At 35.8% G+C, this 21193-nt stretch overlaps 1 protein-coding gene across 3 annotated transcripts in view; it reads left to right on the top strand.

The window, feature by feature from the left end:
• Positions 1-21193, top strand: part of ANGPT1 (angiopoietin 1) — a 274198-nt gene that overhangs the window by 192639 nt on the left and 60366 nt on the right. For all 3 annotated transcript variants that reach the window (XM_060035232.1, XM_060035231.1, XM_060035230.1), the window contains exons 6-7: positions 7752-7853; positions 16070-16236. In XM_060035232.1, the coding sequence (XP_059891215.1) occupies positions 7752-7853; positions 16070-16236 (269 nt within the window). The remainder of the gene's footprint in view (positions 1-7751; positions 7854-16069; positions 16237-21193) is intronic.

Raw genomic sequence — 21193 nt, 5'->3', positions numbered from 1 at the left:
AGTATATTGAACAGGATCCAAAGTAAACTCTGAAGTAAGAAAACACTGTCTTGCTGTCACACCTCCTCTATATACACTTTCTCCCTATTTATTCATTAAATCATCCATCCATTCCTTCATTCAATACATATTAAGTGTATGTCATTTATTTGTCAGTAAATGACTAGGGACATAATATAAAACAGTTCCCAGTGTAGTGGTGAAGACAGACAATTACGCAGAAATTATAACATACTGTAGAAGTGTAGTGATAGAGGCTGCTTGAAGCAGGGTTTATGGAGAGCCTTGAAGAAAGCCCTGTTTTTCAACGTATAAAAAACTTTAGCCAGATGCTCAAGACCCCAAGAGGACCACCTGCCCTTGCAGTGCTTTATCCTCAAAAGATGGAACAATTTTTCTCCTTTCATTGCCCCACCTAAATTACCAGTCCTTTGTCCCCATTTCCTCTGGGTACTGTGCAAATGCTCTTGGAAGGCTTTCCCCGATTCCCTCAAGCAACTTTGCATGACTCTCTCACTACCAGAATTCTATGAAGCAAGGATTTTACTTTCATCTTTGATTTCCCAGGACCCAGAATAGTTTCTGGCACATAATAGGTCCTCAGTAAATATGTGCTGAAATGAATGAATAAATAAATGACCTGCTGATGATAATACCAACACTTCTGTGTAGTATATAGTAAGTAAACCTAACTTACTTAGTCATTCTGATTGTTAGTTTCCTTTGATGGGTGAGAGAAATGGATCATGGAGACCAGTTTGCCAGATGTCACAGATGTCACACATATGTCAAGAGGGAGAGTCTGGACTCTACTATCCTCTCTGCTGATTTCAGTGAAAATTAGTGGTTTAAGTTAGCTCAATGATTTTTCCCTTTGCTGGAACAAAATTTTCTTCTGAAAAGAGGTCTTCCATACTGACCTATAACAGGGGGAAGAGATAGAGAAAGTGCAGGGGGTAAAAAAGGTGGCAGGCAGTTATGGACATTGCTACCTGGGTCACCTACCAGAGAAGTTTGGTTTCACTGTATTTCATTTTGGGCTTCTGTGCAAAATTTCACTGAATCGGGTGTTCCATATCTTAAAAAAAAAAAAAAATTGTGAAGGTACAGTAGCAAGTTTAGGAGTAAAGAGGAGAGGGTAATTTATTGTAAAAATGAGCTTTTTGAATCCTTTGGATCATATGACAGGAAACCTTCCTACTCTGCTTACTGATATCTTAAAATCATCCTTAAGTTTAAATTCAATTCATACATGTGCACAGGCATATATGCACACCCACACACTGACACACCATACAGATGGCATGTGAAGTGTGTTAGAAACTGTCCTGGGGGAGAGAAGTGGAGCTAACATAAAGACTTTCTGCAATTTACCTGTTTTGCTGCCCAAGACCTGACAGAACCCCTAGATGATTGTCACGTCCCCTCTAACATCATGACTATAAAAATAAAGTTAACTAAAAATATTGTGATCTTCCTTTTAAACTGTTAATAATTATATATGTATGAATATATAAATAAAATAATTTTTAAAGTTTTTAGATTAACTTTTACACCTTTAGAATCTTTTTCAGTCCGTCACCAATACTACCACGTGGCCCTTAGTGAGAGCATTACAAGTAAAGTTTGATCATTCCATTAAATTTAAGTCATGTAAATTCATAACTCTATTCTAGTTCAAAATGCTTTGAGATGCAAATAACGCACAGGCTGTTTGCAGAACCACTGCTTCTGTTAGGGTGGAAGAAAAGTATCCTAACTCATAATCTTGAATAACTCATAAACTTGAACAATAACTCATAAACTTGAACAATAACTTATAAACTTAAATAAATTTGCTTTTTTAAAAGATTACATGAAAGAGTGGGTTAGAGGATCCAGTTCACTAGTTCAGTGGCTGACTTCTATGTTGGTTTCACAACGATAACATGATTTAAATTTACGCCTCTGCAAAATAATGAATTTTACATATTATAGAGCTTCGGTGTTGTTCTTAAAAAAAATCTAAAACATTAAATCAACAAATGCCAAATACCTGCTAAATTAAACTTACTAGATTTAGTCCCAGGGAAAAATATTACCCCAAACAGATTAGCAATCATATCAATACAGGCCTGTAAGAGGCAAATTTTATCACTATAGAAACAGCCCCATGGCGCTTCAGATGGAAGAAGGATAAATTCACGTCATTTGTACTGTCATTAGATTTAGTTTAATTGGAAATAATAGCAGAGCATGGTGAGAGGGGGAGATAACTGACCATAAGGAAGAAAGACTTTGGCCTTCCTCTTGACTTAAGTGTTCATTCCCTTGTTTTTTTCTTTCTCTTTTCTGATCATGATCCTCTCACAAGTAGTATTATTGTTCTGTTCTGGAGATGGATACTTTAGGCTGATGCACCTGCCCTTTCTGGTAGGTAGCAAGTTTTGTTTTAAATCCCTTATCATATTCACATAGCTTAACATTAGTGAGAACAAATATTGTGTGAACTTCCCCAATGTAATTTAGAAACTGATTAATATAATAGTTCAAAAGTACTGTGCATTTACAGTTTGCCAGGTTCTATTCTAAGCACTTTAGATATATATCCTCACTTGTTTACTCCTTTCAATGACTCTATGATATAGGTGCTCCCATTATCCCTGTTTTAGAAAAATAACTTGCCCAAATCACATAGTAAATATTGAACACAAACTTTGTAACAAAGGAATTAACTCTAGACTGTACCATCTTAAGAGGGGACTAAGTAGGATAATTACTTATATTAGTATTGACTGAAGCCGTACCATTCATAATTTTTTATAGGAACCTATGTGAATGACACGGCTAAGAGTTTATTGTCAGAAAATTATGTTCTGATTGTAAGCCATCCCACTTCCTCATTTTCTTTTCTTATTTTGATATAAATAATTGGTATCCTCTCAGTTCTATAAAAAGTGCTTGGAAAATGCATCTTTAGGACCTTCACCCTTCCATGTAGATTATACTTTGGAGCTATAAAGTTTGGTGCTAATCGTGGATATGCTTAACAAAAACTTTGCTCATTTTAATGCTTGCAGAAGTTCTAGCAAGGGTAAGAAACTCAAGGCAAGCCTATATAAAAACAAAACAAAAAGTTCAATTATGTATGATATAAGATATGGATCAATCAATTAAATTGGCCTATTTAGGCAATTAACAAAAACTATTAATAGGAATTATTAATTTTAGGCAGAGTGAGAGTTGCAGGTATACACAATTGTTACACAGTTGTTTTGACTGACATCATTCCTTGCCAAGAAAGATTGTCTGCAAAAGTTAGAAGAGTATTATCTTTTCAAATATGACATGGAAGCCAAAGGCAGTTTTCTAGGACTATTAAAATTTTCAAGCAGATAGAAAATGAGAATTAGATCATTTATATATTTATTTTTTACTCTTTTTCATCATTAATGGCTCGTGGTTATCTTCCTCTCTGAATTCCCTTCAATGCATGTTAGTAGGGAATAGGATTTTTCCTTTTATTTCATGTTTCTAAAACCAAATGTACTATAACCAGCTTAGTTTCATTCACTAAAACAAACCATTACATCATAACTCTGATTATCGTAAAATATTTAAAAATTTGTTTCTGAATTTATAATTTCCCTAATTCTTGGAAAAGGACTATAACAAATGTATTGAGCCTTTTTTATTTAAGGTTATGGAAAAATAATTAACACTCACAAGGTTAATCATTCCAACTTGCACACGGCATAAAAGCATAAGAACTATGTGAATCAAATTTCCCCTTTTTGTTTGGGTTTAAATCGTTATATTATGTTAAAGGATATTTAATGCTTGAAAGCTTTGACCTTGCCTGGGATAGGAGCCAGTTCAATCTTTTCTCGAATAGAGTTAAGCCCAAGTCATATGATCAATAAATGCAACAGGCATAGTAAATGTAGTGGGGCCTGTGTCTACAGGAAGGACACTGCCAGATAGCACAAACCATACCATATTGGCGAAGGAACTTTTCAAGTCCTTTCGTATCTCAAATCTTTTGTAACCAACCACCTAATTTTTTTAACTTCCTTCATCTGTTAAGCATAGACTTTTTATTTTTCTTCTGACTAGAAATAACATGGTCTTTTGTGTGTGTGTGCTAGCTTGAATCCAGCTTCATATATATATGTACATATACATATATGTATATATATACATATACACGTACACTAAAAAGCATGCTCAAAGATTGATGTTGCCAGTATTATTAACAAGAAGCTGGTAATTGTAATCATAAGGACAGTTTACTGAACTTCTATATATTTTGGCTTTATATGTTCTATATTATTCATAACAAATTATACATAATAAATTATGTGAAATATATATAATAGCTGTTATTAATATATGAGATATTATATACATAGAGTACATGTGCACAATATAAATACATATTATCTCATCTGTAAAATACATCTAAGAGATTAATGACAAAGCTTAGTGTGTGCCAAACAATGTTCTAAAAACTCCATATGCATTGACTCATTTAATCCTTGCAAAAGATCCATGACATAGCTTGAGAGAGCAGAGGTGGAACTTGAACACAGGCAATGTTGCACCTGAGTCCATGCCCCTAACCAATGTGTCATTCAGTTCTATTGTGTCCACATTCCACAAATGGCAGCTGTTATCCTTGCTGTTATTACTGAGTCCTAATAAGAATTGTAGAGCATAAGTCTAACCTCTTAAGTTCTCTGCACTTTAGCTTCCAAAGGCTGTAATCTGCCTGGGTAACTTCTCTCTCCTCTGGGCAACTTTCTCTGGGTCTTTACCTAAGAAGTACTCCCAACACATCTTAACATTTTCAAGTCACTAGATACCTTTGTTTAAAAGGAAAGTTGTCTTTTTCTAAAATTAGTGAGTGATTTTAAAACTTTTTAAGTGCATAGAATTTTAATAACATAGATAATAGTAATAAAAAAACTGTAAAGAACAGTTTTCTCTACACACTCTATATTTATAGATGTAGTTATTCCTTTCCCTGAGTGTGTTAAGTGGACTTTATAGGTTTGCAAACACAGTTTGGCAAACTTTCAGTCAATCAGTGTCCATTAGGAAATCAAAATCTGGAAAAAAATTCTAGAATAACCAGTCAAGGCAGGGTAAAATATAATTAAAAAACAAGTGAAATTAGTTTCCTCTAACAAAATATTTCCTTGACATTTTCACTCACTCTTATCTGTTTTACCAGTAAAGTTCCATTTGGCCACTTGTGTTGAATCGCCAACTATGCCCTCTGTAAACTGTGCCATCTGGATTTTATTCTTACAGAAATCCTTCAGTCTCTCTCTTCAAGGTCACTAATGGCTCCTTCATTTTAAATTTAAGTGTGTATTTTCTTAATCTTTATTTGTCTTGACTTGTCTGGAATATTTGATTAAGTAGATTATTCCCCCAATTCAAAATCCATCCCCAGCTTTCACTGCATTCCATTAATCAAGTTTTCCTATTTTATGTCTTTCCTTATTGCATCTCTAGTGTTTCAACAAATATTCATTTAGTACCTGCTAGGCTACTGTCCCTACTGCTCTAGGCACCAGGGACAGTAGCAAATAAAATGAAGTTCCTGCCTGTCTAAAGGTTATTGGTGTCTTTTATCTCCATCAGTTGTTCACCAAAGCCCATTCTTGGACCCGACCCTCCCCCCACATCTGTTTCCACTTTTTTTTTTTACTTCTTTTAAATTCCATCTTTGTGCTATCAACTACTGCTTTCAAGAAAATTACCCCTAATATAATTTTGAATTAGGTAAACAGGGGGTTCAAATCCTAGATCCAGTACCTGTTATATTAATAATAACCATTGGTAAGTTGCTGAAATACTCAAAGCCTTAGGTTTTTCATCTGCAAAATGGAGATAATAATCATACCTACATCACAGGGTTCTTGCGAGATAAATTAGAAAATGCGTGTAAAGTGTTTAAATTATCTAGCAGTTAAAAAGCATACTATTGTTATGACTATTTCTTTCTTAGTCCCTCATGCTCTTATCCTTATTCTTACCCTTGATCTACCTACAGTTAGATCATCTCTAACTGATCAATAAACTCCCCCTTTTGGATGACTATGCTATCTGAAACCCTAGGTTTTCAAAACCATGATCATTTTCTTTTCTCACATGTTAGCTCTCTTCCTTAAATTTCTCATTTAGATTACTGACTATTATTCTCAGGTCACTAGAGTTGAAAATTGTGGATTCCCACATCTCTTTAACTCTACAGGGGCACTCAGTGTTTTAACTTCTAGGTGTTTTAAGGAAATTATCCGTATTTCGTTCATCATAATATCGCCAGTTGTAACACAGAATCAATGCCCAAAAATGCTTGTTGGGTGAAAAAAATTGAATTAGAATTAGAATTAAGGAAGACAAAAGACTAGATGGAGGTTATCTTGAGGACAAAGAGCAGGTGCATAGAGGTTAAGGGATTAATAGAGGGAGAAATTTAGGACAGGGAGAGGAATTTCAAATCTGTGATCTTGGAGGTGAGTCAGTTCCTAGTGATAATGAATACATACTGATGGGTGCATGTTCAAATTAGAGGAAGAGCCCTCAGGAGAGCATTTTGCCTATTTTTGTATGCTCACAGTTAAGTATGTACCTCCTAGTTCCTTTTACTCCGAGGAAGTACATGGACAATTTGTCCTTTGAATAACAGTTCTTGTCATTGTTTTCATACCCTTTAGCCATTTGTGCTCCAAATTTAATGCCTCAAGGAAAACACTTGAGGTTTTCCTTTAATCAGGCTCTTTGCCCACACAGCGTGCCTGCTGCTGTTGCCTCATATCTACACCTTTAGCCAGCCTCCAAATTGCTTTAGTAGTCAATTGCCGGGGGAATGATGTTCCCCAAAGCTGAGCCCTTGAATAATCAAGCTGCCACATTTATGCTACATCAATTACAGTGATTGCTCTCCAAAGATAATGCCATTACAGATATGTTTCTCTCCTTGGGTGGACTCTGGGGGAAATGAATCAATTTCTAAATAAATAGTATTATATTTAGAAAAATTGAAATAAGCATAATCTTTGAAAGATTTGGATAACTTTTCCACATGGGAAAGAAATGCTTCTCACAGTCAGAAGGAATACAGTATGTCATGTTCTCTTCTTATTGTTCGTGACAAAAATTCAAGCAAATAATGTGTTCTCCATATGCTGGGGACCAAATTTTGCCTCTAATGTAATACTGAACCATCAAGAATAATTATTGTTGTATATGAGCATGTAGGAGTTAATATACAATGAAATGTGTAATAGCTAAATATAAATGATTTTTTAAATATTATTTTTCCAAAACCTTTATTATTAGTATATTGTGATTTAACAAATTAAAGATAGAAAATTCCAAATCTTATGTTTTAGCAATAAAATGGTCTGTAACTTTGGAAACTTTTAGTAGCATTTTAAAAAATAGAATATACATAATGCCTATTACCATTTAAGACAAACTTTTTAAAAATAATTTTTATAGTCTGTGACTGAGACAATTTTCAGCTGACTGATTTAAACCTTTACAAGTAATTTATCATTTGATGGGATTTAATCAGAAACAACTCAAATACAGGAAGAAATAGCCAATAAAATGTCTAAATTAATATTTTCAACATGGCAGTTTTTATTATTTTTGTCTGTAGGCCTATCCATCCTATTTCTGTCTTGAAACGTATCTGATACCTGTTTGTTTAAAATAGACATAATTTTCACTTGACTTTATTTTCCCTTTGTCAGGTATTTTGCAATATGGATCTCAATGGGGGAGGTTGGACTGTAATACAGCATCGTGAAGATGGAAGTCTAGATTTCCAAAGAGGTTGGAAAGAATATAAAATGGTAAGATGGAAGAATTTACATAGTTTTTGATGTTTTATCATGAGATTTTCTTCACTACACAATGTGATAAACTTTTGTATTTTTAGATGTCTTTCAGTTATTTAAAAATTAAAATAACGTTTGTGACATTATTCTCATTAAACACAAAACACTCATAAATCTTTTTCAGTAAATGATTTCCACGTGTGCATCAGAAGGAAAAATATATTACTGAAATTATTTAGTGAACTGTTACATATTGTCTGAATTTGTTCCTGGTTGAATGAGGGTGGAGGAAGCTAGAATTTAGACCCAGGCTGTGTACATGAGCCAGGACAAGGGAAGTGTGCAGGGCTGTGGGCTGTGGTGCAGGACTGGGAGGTACTACCAATAGCTTCACTCACATGGCTGGCAAGTTGTTGCTGGCTATGGACTGAGAACTCCTCGATGTGGTTAAGTTGGGCTTCTCCCAGTATAGTGATCCAGGGTCATCAGACTTACTAAGTGGCAGTTGGCATCCCTCAAGCACAAAAATAGAACCTTCCAGTCCTTTTTAAGATTTATTAGACCCAGAAATGGCATGGTTTCACTTCCACTACATTCTTTTAGTTAAAGTTGATGACAGGGCCAGTCCAGATTCAAAGTGAGACAAGTACACAAGGGTGTGAACTGTGAGGCATGATTCACTGAGGTCTCCAAAATACCAGCAGACCTCATCATCATCATCATGATCACCATCATCATATCTAACCCTTTCAATGTTTAATATGTGTAAGCCTCATACATAAATTCTTACGTAATTTTTATATCAAACCTGTTATACAAAATTACCTGTGAGAACATAGGATAAAGGTGATGTTGTCAAGCAAGGGCTCGTTGCCTAAGGTTTGTAGAAGCCAATACTATGGCACAGGCTTTTGAGAAAAGAAAGAGCTTTTATTTCGAGGTCAACCAGTAAGGAGACAAGAGGCAAGGCTCTTGAAGTCTGTCTCCACAGTCCAGGGATCAGGGTGAAATTTAAAGGATCAGGGGAATCTCAAACATAGAAGCTGATTGGCTAGGCTTGAATCAGTCCATATAAGCTGCTGGAACCCAGAGTTTTCATATTAAAAGATTTCTTGCTCTGTGAAGAGCTCCAGGAGCAACATTTCTATTCTTTGAGTTCTGTAGACTGAAGATTCTTGGTTCTGGGGTCACCCTGGAGACATGGCTTCCTGTCTTACACATGCACTGCTCTAGTCTTTACTCTGCCACTTACAAATGGAGTGATTTTTGGCAAATCACTTAACCCATACCTTAACTTTCTCACTTGTTAAAAGAGTACATTAATAATAGTACCTCATCTGCCTTGCAGGGATATTGTGAGGATTAGCTATAAGTAAAGCTCTTGGCACATTGAATTGTCAGTAAATAGTAAGTATTATCATGATCCAAGATTAAAACATCAAAGACTGCAAATTTTTTTCTTAACTCTGGCAAAAATATTATTTTGCAAATCACCTTAAATCATGATTATTTTCACCACTAAAATGAGACATGAAGCAGTTATCTGAGAATTAGACTATAAATATAGATTCTGGCAAGTCTGAAATACATTATTATTAATACTAATGGTAAAAGAAAATTTGATATAAAGTTGTCATCACAGTGACTTTCCAAAATGGTGACTTACTAGCTGTAAGCATCTGCTGCCTTGGCAAACTAGGCACGTTAAGTAAGAGACTGACGTATGAAGGATGGCATTGATTCATGTCTTATAAGCATTTACCAAATGTATATATTTTAAGCAATTTTTTAAATTATTGGAATAGGACTGAATTATTGTTTATTCACAATAACCAAAAGCCCCAAACTTTTGTGAAGTTTACTCCTCTCCCTTTTTTATTTATTTTTTATTTTTTTCCCCTTTTTTAAAGTAGAAAGACTATCATGTTTTATTCAAACTCGAACAGTTTATCCTCTGAGTGTCAATTCTACATGGTCAGAAATGAGATAAACTCCAAACTTCTGAAACATTTTGGCAAAAATGAGTCTGATGATGTCTTTTTGTTTTAATTAGAAGAATTTATTATATGTTATAACTTGGTTAATTTTCACCAAAACACATGGTATAAAGTGTTTCCTCCAGAGCTTTTCTTTCACCTAAAGACAAAATAATGACTCCACAAAGAATGGATATAGACCCCTTATGCCAACGCTTATCAGTCACACCCACTTCTGCTCCCTGAATCAGAACTTGCTGCTAGGGTGTACATCCTTTGGGAAAAAGAACTTCTTGGCATGTACCACTTCTTCCTCAGTCTTCCCTGATGTTTTATATGCAGTAAGATGCTTCACTTCTTTCTCAGGCACTGAGTATAGAAATAAAGTTTTATCCCTTCTTCTTTTCTGCCTTTCCTCCCTCCTTCCCTTTATTCTGGTTGACATCTATGGGCTGCCTCTTGCTTCATAAGGTCTCCAGAACAATATGTTAAAATTACCAACACATGAAATTACAAATATATATATAATGATAATTTTTAAACCTCTCTTAACATGGAAGATTTGCAATTTATTTGATTCTTAACATTGGCTTTAAGCCTACAAAATCTTTTACCTAAGCTTTGTTTTCACTTAAACTTCCTTATGAGGAGATTAAGCAAAACCTGGTTTATGGATTTGTAAAGATGTTTGCTGAGAGGGAAGTCTGGAGTGGGCTTTTAAAATGAGGCACTTAAGGAACTATATTAACTCCTTCGAGCCATAAGGATACCATTTAGTGGCCTCCAGCAATAACACTTACCAGGAGTACTTTTGCATATAAAGCCCAATCAAGCTAGGAGTTCCAAACAGTACCCCAGTGGCCTAACTTTACAGAAGGTAGTGACTAATGCCCTGGAGACAACCTGTCTTTGTATGGAAAACAATTACCCATATAAACAGAGCTTCCTACTGACAAACAAGTATTTCAGGCTGAGCACAATACCTTCTGGGAGTTCTTTGTTTCTGGAAAGAAATTAAGAGCACATTTTCAACTGCATTTTAAACTCTTCACATTAAAAGGAGAAAAATATATAAGAAGTTTAAAATGCTGAAATAAATCATCCTCTGATCTTTCTTGGGCTGTCTCAGCAGTTAGAGGTGATGCACAATTGAATCGTATACTAAGCACCTTTGGAAAGCCACAGCTCGGTAACCCTGAGTTCTTATCTGTTTTCTTTAATGATTTTATGAAAAGAGATGAAATCCATAGGATACATGGACTGTGTCTGTTTTCAATTGTTTCAGCTATAAAAAGTCAGCACTTCCTATGAGCATTATCAGACAAAAGAAATAAAGTATCAGGGACAATTATTTTATTAACTTGGAAAAATACAAGCCAAAACTGAACATTTCTGCAGATTTTGGCAAAAACTAACGAATATTGGTCTTTCCCCTCTGTGCTTTTTTTTTTTTTTTTTTAGCAAAATGTGGTTTTTAAGGCCAATTTTAAGTCAGTATTAGTTTAAGCTAAATTCCAGGGTCTTTTGCCTTTTATTAAAGAGCTAAAGGAGAATTAAAATTGATTAACAATCTCTCTGAATTATGATATCAAAATCTTTCATACAATTATGATTGACATAACTAAACAGTTTTCATGAAACGATATGGCATAGCATCCTTGGACTTTATTTATAAAAAGGAAGAAATTCTATTTTTATTACTATTGTTTGTTTATTCAATAAGGATTTGCTGCTTTTTCAGTGTCAGCCCTGAATTTTGTATAATATTTTACTTTTATTCTTATGAATGTTGCAAGCTATTTATTTGGAGTAAAATATAAACCTGTGGTAAGCTGTTATGTGTACAATAATGTGTAAACCTTTTTTTGCTTGTTTGTGCATTGGTCATTTCTGTATTTCAGGCATAAGTATGAATTTTTTCAAGGACAGCCCCATAGTACATAATCAACACTTAACTCCTAATATCTTCAATCTGAAGATGAAGTTTTATCTCTTCCCTTGTACCACTTAGGTAATTTGATCTGGTTAATTTCTTTTTTTCTCATTTGCACTTGGAATAGTTATTCTACGTCATAATCCTATGGTTCCCCACCTTTAGTACACAGCACACTCGCCTGGGGAACCTTTTAAATGTACAGATCTCTAAGACCACCCAAGACATACTGAGTCAGAACCTCCATACAGGAACCAAGTCATCTATATTTTGAAAAAGCTCCACAGCTCTTTCTGATATGCACTGCCAATTGAAAGTAAGTGTCAGAACGATCAGTTTATTAGCATGGGCTTAAGATCTCAAAAATTACCTCTTTTGTAGATCCTAAAACTTTTGAAATGTAGTGAGAAAGAGATTAAAAAATATAGGACCACAGTAGAGTTGAAGAAGACAGCTTTTCTTTAGCATTAGGAAAGCAGAAACAAGAGTAAGAAGATAATCTGTAGACACAAACTATGGTTTGTGTCATAGTTTAGCCCCGGTTGCAACCAGGTGGTTTAAATTTCTTGTTTAATAATTAACTTCTCGGATTAAAATGACAGTACTCATTTGTATAAACCAATATTCAACTTGTCATAAGAATACATTAGTTCCTAGCATCTGAAAGCCATTTAAAGAATTGGTTCCTATCGATACCCTTATTAATTCTCAGGCTAAGACAAGACCTGGATTATTCTTGTTCCCTTTCTCGTACAGAGTAGAAAAGAACCTGCTTAACATCATATAGCTTATAGTCTCTTGGGAGACAGGCGAGTAAACAGAAAATTACTATATATTATGATATATTCTCTAATTATAATAAAAACTTAACAAAAGATTTTTGTTAAGTGCTTCTCATGCATCAGCACTGAGTTAGATGCTTTAGGTATATTTTCTCACTTTTTTCTCACAACAGTATATATGGAAATGACATTTTAAATCCTTGTTTTGCATATAAGGAAACGGAGGCTTAAAAGTAACAGCAAATGTGTGGCAGAGCAAGCCTTCAAATTGGAGCAGAGAGAGGGAGTAGAAGTTGTTGAATCAAAGCCAAGTCTTTGTTCCTAGGTGTCAGATTCGTGGCCGGCCTGATAAACTAGCCAGTAGACAGTTTACTAATGTTAGGAACCCATTTCCCCTTCTTTCTTGAATTTTTCATCTTCCTGATGAAATGGTTGTTTCTGCATCACTGCACTCAGCTATTAGAAGGTTTCTTCCCTACACTATCTCTCTAACAGTCATGTTGATTCCTTGTAGCCAATACAGCATATTTAGAAAGTTTTTTGAGAAGGTGCATGAAATAAAATTTTTGTTTATGAAAGCAAATTTCATTGCTTTCTTTTCAGTTGCTTCTTCCTCTATTTTCAGTCAGAAAAAGCAAACTGTTTAGGAAGGGTTGTTAACCTCCGCTTAGAGGGGCGTACAAACCTGCATGCCAAGAGGGGAATGGAGGCTCTTGGAGGAATGATACAAATGCTTCTCCTTTTCTGAGGCTGGCTGGAGATCACTGTACTTTTCACTAAGCTGGAGAGCTTTTATCCTTGCAGCACTTTCAACGGCATGGAAATATTTGATCTAAAACTTAACACTTCATCATTCCCACCCTCCTTATTCACAGTTAGTACAATTACTGAATCTCTTCTAACTGGCTACACAAAAGAGGGAATCAAGTGGCTATAGAGAGAGTTTTGACATGTCTGAGCTGAGAAGAAATGCAAAGAGAATCCAAGCAGTCTTCTTTTTCTTCCCAGTGGCTGCTGCAACTGAGAATGTGCTAATTCTTTGACTTTCAGTCCCCTGTAACTTTCTGCTTTGCTTATTCATTGGAGAAGGTAAGCTTTACTCTTCTCCCTGGTATGAAGCACCAGCTGCCCTAAAAATGTGTAAAATTCTTAGCACATCTTAAATTGCTCTAAGATTTCCTGCCACTGTGGGACTCTTGCAAAGTGTGACTTGAGCATCTTAGGAACAGAGAAGAAAGGAGGCACTGGAGTATGGACTTCATCATCTACCTGTACTCTGAGCTACAGGTAGATAGATGATCTTTGGGGATGCATATAACCACTGCAATTTGGACAAAGGGTGTTCAGTTAATCAAAAACTAAGCTAAATTGGGGAATAACCTTAAAAGTGTACCTCTATATGCTAATACATTTCATTGAAATATAAAAAATATACATTCATTTACCCATGTGTTTATAATGTAGGCTCAAAGCTTGGAATTGAGTCAGTGGCTCTTTCATAAAACTTTCCCATAATCAAATGCATCAAATTTCTAGCTTCTGTTTTTTTAAACTAGAGCAAGTAAGGCATATACAAAGTAATGTACATTAAAAATCCTCTAAAGTTTTATTATTTTCCTCAGTCTTTTAGAGTTGTTGCAACAACATATAGCTCAAAAGCATTTTTTAGTGATTTGCTTTCATTGAGCAAATCTAAATATTTAAATTAGTTTTTATAAAAAACAAAACAACAAAAACTCCTCTTTCCCCACTAATATTTAACTTATTTACATAACATTATAAATCTTATCATTACAATAACAGAACTGGCATAAATGAGTTTGAGACCGAATGCAGTTGGCCTTTGGTAAGTCACTCAATTGGCAGACAGTAGTGCACAAATGTATTTAATACTTTCAGTGTACTCTGGGCATCAATATATTTTAAGTAAGGAATGGAGAATAATGATTCATATGTTAAGTTGGTTAAAGGAGAAATCATTTAAGAACACTTCTACTGTAGTTGTAATTCTGTAAAGTTGATATACATTAAATATGAAAAGAAACAAATATTTTCCAAATTCTATCTTCTGTGTTGAGAAAATAAGGATTGTTGTGATTATTTTAGTACTTCCCTCATACTTCTTCTTAATACAGATAAAATAAAACTTTTGTTAATGAATACCTCAATGAACCAGAATATGTTTCTTTCTGCAACATAAAAGTATATTATGTGATTCCTGGACACCTCCAAGTCTTCCAAGCATGAATGTGCACAAGATAAACGGGGAGTTTGTTCAGATTCAGATTTACGGACTGGCTCTCAGATAACTTGATTCAAATTGGAGCCAGGAATATTTTTTTTCAACTAGTGCTCCAGTGATTATGATTCAGTTGGGCACTTTAAGAAACACCCCTGAGACACAACCAAATTACCTACAACAAGAATTATGTATTAAGGTTACTTCTCTGAATGCAATTGCAGGGTGCCATAGCCTTTGTTTTCTTCCTTCCTCCCTTTCTTCCATTTTCTTTGAACTTCAATGAAACATATGGAGTGCCCAGTGTATGCCAGCATTCTACTAGTCTTTGAGGATTCACAAATACAACACAGTTTCTGTCCTCAAGGAGTTCATAGTCTGGTCAGTAAAACAAACCCATATATCAAGAATTACACTGAACTTCAAGTTTTACCAAGGAACACTTTCCGAGGCAATTGTGAATACCCAAAATCTAGGATGCCAGTAGTTTCCTAGGGTTTTAAATTTTCCTATCACTAACATAGCCAACATTAAGAGTTAGCTTTCTCTTGTGTACTTTCTTTTACTCCACAAAGAAAACTATTTTGAACACGCTAACAGTGACTGGGATTGCCCTAAAGAGAACAGTGGAACCATACTGAGATTCTGGGGCGGAGCAGCCAGCTAGGTTCACTCACTAGCTCTTAAGTGTCAAAATCCTAATCTATTGAGGCGAAGTATTTAAATGATTACAGTTCTGGATTTACAGATTTGCTTATTATTACTTAAAAATGAAAATGTTAAAGCTAGGGAAGTTAAGGGTCTAGTAATCTGTTATTATCTACCCATAATTTGACTTGTGAATAATAATAACAAAAATAATAATAATATTGTTAAATAACTTGTCTGATACTATGCTGATGATATTCATTGAAAAATATTTAAACTATGTTGAAAATATTCCGTTAACTAGTATTTTAGAAACGTTTTCAAAAGCAAGCTGTGATTGAGAAGCATTTACTGGTTAAACCCATTAACCAGATTCATTTAATTCGAAAACATCTCATCTACACAGATTTCTATATCAGAATTTACTGTAATAAAGAGTTAGACATGAGCCTCGATGGGGGGAAACATAGCAGAAAAATACTGAGTGAGTAATCGAAGAAAGTGTATAAAAATATGAAAGAACCAAAAAAAAATATGAAAGAACCATCTTTAATTTTAAAGAATGTTTTTTATTGTTTAGAACATAGCTTAATACTAATCATGGAAAGAGCTTCTCCCTGAATTAACAACTGCATCTCTGTCTTCTTTCACAGGGTTTTGGAAATCCCTCTGGTGAATATTGGCTGGGGAATGAGTTTATTTTTGCCATAACCAGTCAGAGGCAGTACACACTAAGAATCGAGTTAATGGACTGGGAAGGAAACCGAGCCTATTCACAATACGACAGATTCCACATAGGAAATGAAAAGCAAAATTACAGGTAGGTCCTTCTTGGGTGTGGTGTTCAACTGCCTCAGGCCTAGTCATCTAAGAGTTTTAATGGAAAAGTGTGAAAAAAAGAAATGATCAAAGTTATCCTTCAAAATGAAAATCAGGCTGTCTAGGCCTGTGACAAAGGGATGCAAAAAACCCTGTAAAGACTTCTTCAAAGCTTTAGATTTCAGTTCTCACAGACTGGTTATTTTTTATTTTTTTTAGAATTTTTTTTTTAATTGGAGTAGAATTGCTTTACAATGTATTAGTTTCTGCTGTACAGTGAGGTGAATCAGCTATATGTGTACCTATATCCCCTCCCTCTTGGACCTCCCTCCCATCCACCCCCCCACCCCACCCATCTAGGTCGTCACAGAGCACTGAGGTGAGCTCCCTGTGCTAGCTATTTTACACGTGGTAGTGTATTTATTCACAGACTGATTATTTTGATGTTGGCTTAAATTCTAGAGGATATGGAATTAATTCAAACATGCTATTATTGTTGTTATTTTTATTCTTACTGTTATTGTTATGGAGGTGCAGTGAATTTATACATATAAAACTAATGACAGAGAATTGACTCAAACTCCGGGGCTTGAAATAAATACTTTCTTCTATCAAAAGATTTTTTTTACTTATACTTCCCTTATTTACTTTTCTTAAATTATTTTTTACATTATCTTGAAGGTGACAAAAGAGGAGTAAAATTTTATGTTTGAATGATTTACTAAAAAATAAGGTGAGGCATAATTTAGAATTTTTTGGTCAGTAATGTGAGAGACAAAAATAAAGTCCAAGTAATGGCATCAACATATACAACACATCATTGCGGATTAAAAATAGACTATATACCTAATTGTTAACATCTCTGATTTTTTTTTCAATGAGCAGCTTGTACACTAGAAGAAAATGGTTAATCAAGTAATGCAGGGTGGTAAATTCATTTCACAAACACTTATTGTATTACTTCTATGTTCCCGGAACTCTACTAGGCACTGGCAAACTTGCAGTCAGTGATGAGGTCACTAGTCTCCCAGACCTCACAGTTTAGCTTTGTTACAAACTAGGTCACTAAATAACTGGTTGGCCTTCCTTGAGAACAGGAAGTATATTTCAGTTACTTTTATATCAGTACCCATAAATGCAATACTTGGCACATAGCAGGTCCTTAATAATGGTGTGTGACTCAGTTTTGTAAATTAGATAAACAGTAAATTAGGGTTGCAATGATTTTAAACTCTCGATATCATGGCTACTCTACATTGGTCTTGGAAACACGATTGTGTGCATTAAAGGGTTGGCACACTGCTTCAAACAAAATGCAATGACAGCGACCAAGGCCTTATGCTTTTTTTCCAACCTGTGTGGCCATCTCCTCATAGTTCAGCGGTTTCTGCTGCTATTTGTCTTTTTGAAACTTGCCATCCTTTAGGAGTTTAAATCTACAATTCTTTTATGAACACATCTCATTTTATTTTAATGGATTATGTGTGGGATTGGATCCTTGGAGACATAATAAGCATTTTCTTAACAAACGGTGATGATGTCACCACAACAGAAGATGAGAAATAGATCTAAAGAGTCGATAGTCTCATGGTGGGGAGAGAGGGTGTGCATATGGCAACTCAAGAAACCAAAGAAGAGACATTTATAAAATTCAATGGACTGTAAGAAGAAATGTTTCCAAGGAGGTCAATATTTTGAGAGTTTTGTAACAAGAAAAACCACTGTAAAACATCAGGGGTACTCTTATGTAAATGTTTTGAGCTGAAACTTGAAACTATATGAAACTTGGCTAATGTCAGACAGCCTGACAATAGGACTAGCAAATAATTAGTCTAGTCTTTTTTCTAGGCTCCTGAAGAATTTGCTTTGGTTCTTTTCCAAAATGTCTGTCAGTTCTTTTGTGTGTGTGTGTGTGTGTGTGTGTGTGTGTGTGTGTGTGTGTGTGTGCGCTTATGAGGCTGGGGTGGTATTAAGGGTGCAAAGAGTGGGTAGGTTTAGGAGGGTCGGAGGCATCTGAAGTAGGCTTCAGGGTACATGGTATGAATGGCATCTGCATGAGGAAGGCACACTTATCTCTTAAAATGCCCGCTGCCCTCACTGAGCATTTCCTGGTCCTTGAACATCTTTGTAATTCTGATCTTCACCCAAATAATGCAGATCTGTGATCAAAAAGCCAAAGTGAGGTGTACACTCTGAGATCTCCATTTTTCTCTCTTGAGAGAATTGTGAACCTTGAGAATCAGAATTATAGATCCAGAAGGAACTTAATCATTTAATGCCAAACCTCTGGTTTTAAAGAAAAGAAGGCTGAGGTTCAGAAATATGTAATATTTTTGTCCAAGGAGGGAAAAAGACTTAAATATGGGATGTTTGGCTCCTTCCTAGTTAGGTGTGGTTTCCACTCTGTAATGCTACTGTAATAAAGCTGGTGGCTCTGGCCCTCTTTCCTGCCAAGACCCAGCAGAAAATAGATCCGTAATCATCACCTTCTCATGCAGTTAAATATTAAGATTCACACTGGCATCAAATGAGAAATTAAAACTCATTAAAACATAATGCCTGTTCTGGTGAAAGCTTAATCAAAATAAGCACACTATAAACTGGCATTATTCACTCTTTCAAAGAAAATCAAACAGAAGCTTGAAAAGGGAAGCTATACACCCTTGTGACTTCCCTCTCCACCTCTATCTTCACTCACACCCAGCACTGATTCTCCAGGCCCAGTAACACCACAGGTGGCCTCAAGTCAGGACTCCAGGTATCTAGCTTTGCTTTTCTGTGCTTGTTCTCATTTCTCTTCCCTCTGAATTAGGTGCCTCGTTGTGATAAATTATTAAAGGAATTAATGCTAACACTTGTGTAGTATTTTATAATCTATGAAATGATTTTTAATATTATAATCACTTAATCCTTAAAATGAATTTTGAGCTGGGTATTATTAGACACATTTTAAAGATGAAGAAACTGATGAGGCTTTGGTCAATTGACCTGCTCAAATTCAACTAAATTCCAAATAAAATCAAAACTATGGAATTCGGGCTTCCCTGGTGGCGCAGTGGTTGAGAGTCCGCCTGCCGATGCAGGGGACACAGGTTCGTGCCCCGGTCCGGGAAGATCCCACATGCCGCGGAGCGTCTGGGCCCGTGAGCCATGGCCGCTGAGCCTGCGCATCCGGAGCCTGTGCTCCGCAGCGGGAGAGGCCACAACAGTGAGAGGCCCGCGTACCGCAAAAAAACTATGAAATTCATGGTGGGGTTTTTTTCTTCTGTTTCTACATTTTCTATATTTTTCCTCTTACAAATTAAATTCAGAAATTTTTGCATTTTCTTTTTAAAAATATTTTATCTTAATAGAAATTATATTTTGAAAACTCTTGTAATAGTTGTGGCCATAATGTATAAACCAAAAAAATTTTTAAATAGATCTTTCTCATGCCCTAGACACATATTGATTTAGAGTAAATGTTGTGAATAGGTTGATGAGCTTACAAATGTACATGTAATACACATATTTTCCTTTTATTCTCCAAGGAAAGTCCAAATGATTTTCTCAGATAGAAAATAAAATCTGTAGAACCCAAGAGAATATAAATAAGAAAAAAACAATAATGTGAGAGTGTTATGATAAACACATCATGTGCAATAACACACAATCAACATGAAATTACTAAATACTTCCTCTAGAGAGGCAGTATTATCCAGATCCTCGTCATCTAACACTCAGACGGTTATAAAGCCTTCCTGCCTCCAGTCTTGATGCTCTCAGATATACCTTCCACGCTATTATTGAGATGTTTTTTCTGAAACACAATCTGACTTGGGCTCTGCCATCCTTCACATATTTCAACAATGTTCAAATATCTACAGGTTAAAGTCTGCCACCTAAAACTCTTCCTGTCCTGGTCCTACCTACTTATTCAGCTATTACTATCATATTGTTCCCCCAACCTCACCCAATCAGATACCCCCTTATTGTGATTATGATCCAGAAACTACTTGCAATTTCCCTTTACCACCCACGCCTTTGTTTATGCTGTATCCTTACCCTATACATATAAACCCAACTTTGGATACATCTTCTAAATCTTTAAGATTTTCCTTTATTTCAGGAAGTCTTCCCTGATACCTACTATGGTATATGCTCCGATGTGCTCATCTATATCCTCCCTTCAGAACTGAAGCACTCCTTCTCCCACTTCCTGGGAACATTGCTGGCTAACAGCTTGTAGCCAAGGTCCCCTGCCTGGGTATGCCTATGACTGAAGAAAGTCATCTCATTCAAGGTCACTGCTTCTTCCTACAGACAGATTGCATCCAATGACTGGTCAGTATAGGAGTCTATTAAGGACCACTTGCCCTAATTGAGGACAATTCTGAAGGCTATCCAAGGTCCAGAATTTCACTTGAGATTAGCTGAGATGTTCACTATGATTGCATGTGAGCCCATGCAGCTTCTCCCTCTGCCACTGGAATCGATCCTAAGATCATTCACCTATAAATATCCCTACACTGATTTCCCAGAGAAATGCATCACCTTCATTCTCAGGTCAATTTGGATGCTTTGTGGTCCCATAGATGCATAACAGTCTGTGAATAACTATCCAGTATCCACATTCTATTATGTCATTAACAAGTATTTATTAAATAACTGTGTGTATGATCTGTCCCACTAATCTCTAAGTTTCTAGAATATGGAAACCATTTTTATCAAAATTCAAGATATATACCTAAGCCAGCCAAATTATTATTATTATTTTTTTTTTGCGGTACGCGGCCCTCTCACTGCTGCGGCCCCTCCCGCCGCAGAGCACAGGCTCCGGACGCGCAGGCCCAGCGGCCACGGCTCACGGGCCCAGTCGCCGCACGCGGGATCCTCCCGGACCGGGGCACGAACCCGCGTCCCCCGCATCGGCAGGCGGACTCCCAACCACTGCGCCACCAGGGAAGCCCTAGCCAAAT

This window comes from Delphinus delphis, chromosome 17 (assembly GCF_949987515.2).
Source record: "Delphinus delphis chromosome 17, mDelDel1.2, whole genome shotgun sequence".
Taxonomy (NCBI): domain Eukaryota; kingdom Metazoa; phylum Chordata; class Mammalia; order Artiodactyla; family Delphinidae; genus Delphinus; species Delphinus delphis.
Note: the sequence above shows the minus strand (reverse complement) of the source record. Positions and strands in the feature narration are given on the sequence as shown.